This window comes from Rutilus rutilus, assembly GCF_951802725.1.
Source record: "Rutilus rutilus genome assembly, chromosome: 12".
In the NCBI taxonomy this organism is placed as follows: domain Eukaryota; kingdom Metazoa; phylum Chordata; class Actinopteri; order Cypriniformes; family Leuciscidae; genus Rutilus; species Rutilus rutilus.
This window is the reverse complement of record NC_140217.1, coordinates 16,745,196-16,754,012: the sequence shown is the minus strand read 5'-3', so window position 1 is coordinate 16,754,012 and position 8,817 is coordinate 16,745,196. Positions and strand designations below refer to the sequence as shown.

Genomic DNA, 8,817 nt, shown 5'->3' with positions numbered 1-8,817 from the left:
CACCTCCAGGGCCCAGAAAACAGCTCAGACCCCAGAGGGTTAACAGGATTTCAGTTTTCCCAGCATTAAGCTGTAAGAAGTTATCATCCATGTTTTAAGTTCCTGAAGGCAGGAGATAACAGAAGCGAGTGGACAAGCTGAGTTGTACCAAGACAGCATTCTATGGGCCTTATTTTAATGATCTAAGCGCATGGTGCAAGTGCACTTAAGGCATGTCTGAATCCACTTTTGCTAGTTTAATGATGGGAAATATTTGTCGGCATGAAGGGTTGTCCCTATTCTCTTAATGAGTAATGGGTGTGTTTTGGGCGTAACATGCAATAAACCAATCAGAATCTCATCTCCCATTCCCTTTAAAAGCTAGTTGTGCTCGCGCCATGGCAGATTCACTATTTACATGGCAGAATTGTGGACCCGCCTATAGGTGCATATTACTAACGCACTCTTTAAAGAACAAAAAAATATTGTGCCATTGACTTTAGACCAGGTTTCAGTTGGTCAATGGCGCAGTCTATTTCAGTTGCCTCAAAATAGCAACGCACCAACAATGCGCCCGAACACTCCTCGTTTTCAGACCAGCACGCCCATGGGTGCACAAGTCAAGTCAAGTCATCTTCATTTATATAGCGCTTTTAACAATGTAGATTGTTTCAAAGCAGCTTTACAGAGATAAACGTATAATTTAAGGTAACATTTTTTGGCTTTATAGCGGTTCTTTATAGCGGCACAACTGGGTGCAAATGCATTTGCTATTTAAACAACATGGCGCAGGACGTGAAAATGATAACTACGTCGAGCTGAAACTAGCAAAAAACACTTGTGTCACGCCTGGCACTGCATTGCACCGTGTGTGTGATAGGGGCCCTATGTGTGCTTGTCAGTCAACATTAGAGCTCTACCCTCAGGCTGAATAACGCAAGGACGTTAGACCTTTGCCAAAAGTGTGTCTGCATGTGTTCAGCGATTAGAATATATTAAGTTTACAAAAAATGTATCATAAACTAGCACAAAAATCCATAATCTGCCCTACCTAAATTTACGGTCAGGAGCGGCTACTGGATACAGGGGGAGTGACTTTGCTCCAGAGCAGGTTAGCGTTAAATAACCATGGTGATGAACACCGCAAAAAAACCTATCTTCTTGAACCCGAAAAAACAAAATTGCTCAAAACTACCTGGGTAGTCATTGAAATCGGCTGCGTGAATAGGCCACATCTTTCTTTAATTATTTACTAGCCTACTACTACCCATTATTTAGTCAGATTGATGTCACCAGTAATATAGTACAAAATCTGTAGGAATTAAGGGTGATTGGAACATAAGGGCAAATGGGACAATATGACTATACAGAGTTTATTTTCTTGCCTAATGAGCAAGATAAACTTAAAAAATAAACTTTTTTACTGAGACCTAGCTGTGACCTCATAATCAAAATTGGATATCCTCATTTGTGTGACATCATGTAGGTGGCGGCAGGCATCAAACAGGATGCAGACCCTTAAATGCATACTATGCTTTTAAGCTTTTGCTAGGTTTCATAATAAGGTCATAAAATTCTCACAACTACTATTTTACACAAACTTTTGATGGAAACATAAATATGATACACTACTGCAACAAAATCTGTAAAAATGTGTTCATTTCATGTTTCTATTTTCAGAATTAGGTTGTTTTTATTTTGTCCCATGGGACAGCATGGTTTTGGGTGATTGGGATAGTGCCTTACTTTTTTAATTAAATGATTACCCTTGAATAGAGAACCATTTTTTAAAAACTTGTTTACACCTTTCAATGACTTTTGGAGTTAAAGCCGCCTTTTACCTCAGTTGTGTTGTACTGGATGAATTGTGGATGAATTAATCAACATTGAGAAGCAAAGTTTAACAGAAACAAACTCTTTTAATAATGATGAACAGAAAAGGTAAATCTAGCATATGAAATTATATCAAAGTATGTACTAACTTGTGTAATCAATATGCTTACTACTAGCCCAAATCAATGAAAAGATGTGCTGTCTCAAAATCACCCATATGTTACCAAAACACAGTTTTTTTTGTTTTTTTTTGGCTGTTTACGTAAAAGTGTATGTCATACATCCTTTCACAATATAAACTTGTTTCCTGTTCAAATGGATAGGTAACATATTCAGTATTATAGAAATGTATTATGTGTTGGGCTGATGTTTTTAATTTATGGCAAGAAACTTTACAAATGGCTGAAATTCATAAACTGTCCCAATCACTCTTAATTCACCCAAGTAACTAGTTATTCTTTGTCAACCACTAATTAGCAAACTCGCTTGGAAAGAAATTCACGCTGTGGATACAGAAATAAAGCACATAACCCCTTAAGCAACCAGTTAGCCTATCTAAAATATATTTTTATAGTATCATGAATGTAGTTTTTTTTTTTTTTTTTTCGTGCTACAGCTCAGTAGGTGGCGGTAATGCTATTTAGTTTGTGACACAACAACAGAAGAAAGAAGAAGACGGATTATCCTCATCCGCTGGTTGAAGGTTCATCAGACGTGTGCTTGCTGAAAAATGGCCGCTGAGAGGCAGAATGAGGTGAAAATATCGACAATGGAGGAAAATAAAGAGAACAGCATCGACGGAAGTCTTGGCCTGGAGAGTATCCTCAATGTTAAACTAACTGTGTCAGTTAGCTAGTGCTGGAGAGTAGCATTAAAGCAGCAGTTTAATGGAGGACGGCTGCTACGGGGGTCTAATGGGATACGTGTCACTTGATCTCAGAAGTAACGTACTGAGTAGAAAATTGTTTTCTGTATAATCAAGAGATTCAATAGGGTTTTCATAAATATTTATGAGTGTTGATTAAAGTAGTGGATTATGACTTGGTGGATAATGATTTAATGGAAAGCCAAATTGAGCCCTTTTCTGAGAGATGTGTTATACTGTCTCGTTTTAATGTATTTCTTGCAGTGTACACCCTTGGTAGTACATTAAAATCCTAGCATGCTGTATTTGAATTGAAATGTCCTGGGTTTATTGTCCTTAGCACTGACTTCAGTTCTGCAGATCATTAAGGACTCTCAGCAGCAGCATGGACTTAGGCATGGAGATTACCAACGCTACAGGTAAGGCAGAGGGGAGGTAGCAAGGACACCTTTTTTTTTTTCCAGTTAAATAACAAAGTTGTCTTGAAATAATGTTGATCCTCTCCTCTGACACCAAAGGGGTTATTGCTCCCGACGACTGCGTCGATTGAGAAAGACTCTGGGCTTTAAAATGGGCAATAGACACAAGTTTACTGGCAAGAAAGTGACTGTGGAGATGCTTTCAGACAACAGGTAATTTAGCACTTAAAAAAATGTGCACTTAAAGCAAGATGCTTTATCTTTGGTCTTAGTCTCAATTCCTCTCCCTATCTGTCTACTCTAGACATCTCTTGTTAGTGTTAATTGAAGCAGAAAGAGCATGGAGTTATGCCATGCAGCTGAAACAGGAAGCTAACACTGAGCCCCGAAAGCGTTTTCATCTGTTGGCTCGTCTGCGAAAGGCCGCCAAACATGGGGAGAAGCTGGAGAAGCTGTGTGAAAGTCCTCGTGTTGACGCAAAGACCAAACTTGAGGCTCAGGTTGGTCAAAGATGCATTTTATTTGATAATTTTTTTCCAATGTGATTTCAGGGAGACCATCACAAGACGTTTTACACAACGTTTTTATGTCCACTAATAGTTGCTGATGTTCCGCTGTAAGTGTGTTTGTTTTCCGCAGGCTTATACTGCTTATCTTACTGGAATGGTTCAGTTTGAGCTGCAGGAATGGAAATCTGCAATGGAGGCCTTTAACAAGTGCAAGTCAGTGCTTCCTTTTATTCTCATTTATTTATTGCTATGCATTTGTTGCACTCTGCAGACACTATTACTGTCTCATTATTGTATGACCATGTCTACTTATTGGCAAGGTTGTAATTGACTATTGTTTTCCTTCACTTTTTTCATGAGGTATTGTCTGTCTTTTTGCACCTTTTTATAGCCAGTGTAGTGTTTCCCACAGGATTTTGTGAGACTGTGGTAGGTGAAACTCATACCGTGATGGGTTGTCCATGGGCATACTCCCTTGAAAGAACATATTGAATATTTTGAAGTTAAAGTGATGTTGTGTGACGTCACTTCTTGTTGACGTTCAAAGTATTGTCAAACAAAACGGAGGCTAGCTAGACCCTCCCTCCTCCTCATCCGTGCACTAACCCCCCAAACCCCAGCCCCAAATCCTTCTTGTCGGTTATTGGCTGGAACAGTTTATGTTTCGTGGTGCGGGTTAGCCCAGTTTGTTTTTGTTGCCGTTTGTGGAGCCTGGGCTGTCTACAGAGACTGTGTTTTTTACAGTAGGAGGAGATGTTTGCTGTAAGTGACAAAAAATGTTTTGGCCTAAAAAACGCGTGACATCGCTTAGAGTACCTTTAAATACACCAACCTGGTGCACTTTGAGAGCAAAATAAAAACCTGAACACAGTAAAAAAAAAAGAAGAAGTTTTTACTAACTTGTAGCTGATCTTTAAAGTGAACTCAAACCTCTTTTTAGTTGATAGTATCTCAGGGTTGGGCAATATGATGATATAACCTATATTGGTGATATCTCACAAGTGGCCCGATGTCAATGACAACATTGAACCATCAACAATATCGGCCAAAAAACTAGGAATTTGTTAAATTAAAGCTATAGTAGGTAATCCTGTTCAGAAACACTTTTTTTTTATACTGGGTGAAATGGTCCTTCCATCCTGAGAGTAGTCAATACATTATGTGTTCAGAAAAAGGAATGAAAACAATCAGACCTCTGTAGCAGCTGCAGGACAGTATAAACTCTGACCAATCACTGCCATTTGGTGCGAATGTAAAGAACCAATCAGAGCCAGGAGGAGTGTCTTAGCAGTGTCAATCAAGTTCGCGTATGCGCTGATCGCCCCTCTCTTGCACAGCGCGTACCGTCATTCAAAATCAAGATTGCCGGTGTGCCGAGCAGCTGTGCTAATGGCGGACAAACAACCAAAACTGACAATTTCTCGAGTGGAACCTGCTCATACAACAAAGACAGGTAAACGGAAAAAGACCGATGACGATAAACAAGCCCGTCGGAGCCCATTGACTCAGTGTTAAAACTCTAGCCACATAACATACAGATAAAATGTCACGCACTGTGCAAAGCAACAATTGAAACCTGCTAACCTTATATCTAGCGACCTTATCCGTCGTCATCGGTGACCCTGCATGTTTACTAGCCTGCGCGTTCACGGCAGGCTCCGCTGTGGGGGGAACTTTACATAACAAAATACATGTTTAACAGCTAGTAGGCCTAACGTTATATGTTATGAATCTTACACGAAATTCATCTTCATCACAGTGCAACTAATGGAAATGGAAAAACGTGTATCAATGCAACCTGTTTTTAGCTTTGCCTTATAGTTATAACTAGCTCGTTAGCGAATCAAAAAATATATATTTTAAACTTTACCAATATCGATATGATAGCTTGATAGTGAGTAGGCTACTAAAATACATCTTATTTGTTTATATTCATAATGATAAAGTAGATTTTATAGATTTTTTTATTACATGTGATTCTGACATGATGCTACATGCACTGCGCTCCTTCCTCTCCGCTCGTCTCAGGTAAATAATGCGTCTTCCAGCTCAGCTGTCGGAGTCGCGCGTTCATGTGTTTTGGGGGCGTGGCTTTGGAAGGACCCCAGAAGGGAGAGGGTGGACTGAATGGAAATAATGAGCTGTCTTTAAAACAGTCGTTAGAGGTCTACATACACTCGATTTTTATACTTTCTTTTTCAGAATACTTACATTTTAATTATGTATTGATATATACATAAAGTTTAAACAAATTTGAAAAATAAGTTGTTTAGACCATTCTTACCTACCCCAGCTTTAATTAGTAAAACCTTTATAAACCGAATCGTGAGTAAACTGAACCGTTACACCCCTAGTTCACATACCTCTTGAACTGAGGTGGTTACATCTGTCACATCACATTAAACATTATAAAAAAAATTGATTTGTGATAAAACTGACAGAATTTGAAAGCTGATTTAGTTTCATATAAAAAGTAGCAAAACTCTGAGATTACTGGATGGCAGGCAAAAAATATTTAGACACGATTTGTACAGAAATAGACAGAAAACAGCTTAGACAAAAAGATTGGTCTTGAGATTTAAGAATCCTTATCAGTCCACAAGATACAGTTAAGTGCTCATGGAAGAGAGTAGATTTCAGCTATTACTTGAATGTTGTCAGGGATTTGTCTATCAGGATAAGGTTAGGTAGCTCATTCCACCACCAAGAAACAATGAACGTAAACATTATCGAAAGTGATGTGCCTCTAGACTGCAGGCTTCTGGAGGGGATGTAGACGTGGGGTCTCTTGGGCTCATTGAAAACCAGTTGCGCTGCTGCCTTTTGCGTTTTAAGAAGTGCGCAGAGCCATATTGTGATTTACAGATGCATTGCCAAACCAATGGTGCAAAACAGCATTAGAGCTTTTTTGTTATGAGAAATATTTTCAGCTGAAGCAATTTGGGTGGGCTGCCACAGTCTAGGTAATTAATGGGAAACACTGCAGTGGCTTAAAATAGCTGTTTACAATTATTATTTTTTTTTATTTATTTTTTTCTTGTTAAGAAAAAGTTGAAAATATTTGGTGTATATTTATTCTGTATATTTTGTGAAAGATTGTTTTATTTCTTTGGACTGTTTGCAGGACCATCTATGAGAAACTGGCAAGTGCTTTTACTGAGGAGCAAGCAGTGCTTTTTTATCAGAGAGTGGAAGAGATTTCACCTAACATCCGATACTGTGCATATAACATTGGTGAGAAACTGAGACTGTTTCAGATAACCTTTAATGTGTTTTATAGCTGTCTGTGAATGAAAAAGGTCCACAAAGTTTCAAAGAGCACAATAAATGGAGTAATTGTCTTTTAAAAGAAAGAACGATTCTGAACTGCCTGAAACAAGTCACCAGTAATTCCAGTCTTGCCTCCTCTACGAACCCATGTAAGTTTGTAACAGATTTGCTTAATGCCACCCTAATGGTCTTCATTAGCTGCCCGCAAATTCTCCCTTAAACACTGTAGTTGGAACTGAGGCCTAGAAGAGTTTGGTATGTGATGTCGAGACAACACAAATGCTGTTTTCTGCATTGCAAAAATATGCTCAACACTGTTTTCTGCGCTATCGACTTTGTGTGCTCTTCCAAAGGACGAGGACTCTAATTGATAGTTAAACCGATGCCATCGTTACATAGAAGGGATTTAGAGAGACTGAGTTCTTTATCGAACAGTCTCAGACACTGTTAGAAAAGGTCATTCTGCAATGTATATTATGAGAAAAATATTATACTTTTTTTTTTTTTTTTTTTTTGACCTTGAATGCATGGAAACCTATTGTAGGAGACCTCCAAAACAAAATTTGGAACCTTTGAAATGGCTTAATAGGGGCATTTTGAAGGCTAAGGTGGGTCACTCAAACAAGCATGAATGAGATAAAGCATTACACTTTGTTGCAGCTTTTGTCACCTTATACACTGAACAAAATTATAAATGCAACACGTTTATAATTTATATTTATAGTTTATAATTTAATGCAGCGTTTATAATTTTGTTCAGTGTAGTTGGAGACAATTGCCTTATTAAAGGGGTCATATAATGGTACATGCACTTTTACAAGTTGATTGTACTGAAATGTGTTGGCAGTGCCTGTACACAACCATCATAAAATAATCCATTCAGGGTTTTTTTTTTTATCTCCTTATACGTTTTCCCCTCTCTCAAATCAAGCCGTTCGATTTTGTGACATCACAAAATCGAGGCCCCTCCCACGATTGTTGATTGACAGCAGCGTTTCAACACAGACCCGCCCTCGCTCGGGAGCAAGCTGTCTGTCATAGTACGCGCAACAGCAATGCTTTCATGTTTGCGCGAATCATTTCACCAGACTGCTTTATAAACGAGAACATTGAAAAAGGTATTAGCTCCTCTCCGAGTATGTGTTGTTTATGTGCCTAATGACTGTCATAGTCTCACAGACTGGTTATTTTTTAAACAGATCAGTAAAATGTTAGTGCTTCAGCCCTGACAGTTGTACCTAACACTGCATAGATAACGTTACGCATCACTGACAAGCCTACATTTACCGGAAAAAAGGTTTTCATGACCATTAGCTGTAACATCAATCTGTCAATGAACTAACGTATACATCAGTAAACACATAGCGTTCGTATCTCACTACTCTACCCTGCCAGTACACACAAAGATAGATCAAAGTGACATTACGTTAACCAACCATTCAGAAACGTCCTGTTTTCCAACTCCGGTTCAAATTGATACGGTTGCACAGTGTCCTCAGAGACTCCTGCTGCCATTCTTCAAAATATAACGTTACCCTCAACTGTTGTCAAGGCAACACTCCACATGTGTTGTTGTGGCAAAACGCCCCACAGAACAGAGGGACGGGGTGACATTATCGTTTAAAGACACATGCACTTAAATGGCGTGCTGAAAACAGAGCTGTTTTTGACCAGGTAAAATGAGTGTTTTCTTTCAATACTAATGAGAATTTTTAATTAAAGTATATTACAAACTTTTAATTTAGACCCTAAAGAATCATATTAGCTTGTACAAAAATGGCATTATATGACCCCTTTAAAGCATTAAATTGACATTACAGAAAGTAGCTTTAGAACTTATAATGCTGTTTGTGTTATTTCCATATCATTAAAGATAAGCCTATCACTTGACTACAGCCCACAGCCTTTCATTTGCTCATAGTATGTATGTGTGAGACTAATG

The 8,817-nt window shown here is 38.5% G+C and overlaps 1 protein-coding gene across 2 annotated transcripts in view; it reads left to right on the top strand.

Moving 5' to 3' along the window:
- Window positions 1-2,464: 2,464 nt before the first annotated feature.
- srp68 (signal recognition particle 68) overlaps window positions 2,465-8,817 on the top strand; it is a 74,924-nt gene continuing 68,571 nt past the window's right edge. For both annotated transcript variants that reach the window (XM_084426124.1, XM_084426123.1), the window contains exons 1-6: window positions 2,465-2,630; window positions 3,030-3,096; window positions 3,196-3,309; window positions 3,401-3,596; window positions 3,736-3,818; window positions 6,730-6,839. In XM_084426124.1, coding sequence (XP_084282250.1) covers window positions 2,543-2,630; window positions 3,030-3,096; window positions 3,196-3,309; window positions 3,401-3,596; window positions 3,736-3,818; window positions 6,730-6,839 — 658 coding nt within the window. In that variant the 5' untranslated portion in view covers window positions 2,465-2,542. The remainder of the gene's footprint in view (window positions 2,631-3,029; window positions 3,097-3,195; window positions 3,310-3,400; window positions 3,597-3,735; window positions 3,819-6,729; window positions 6,840-8,817) is intronic.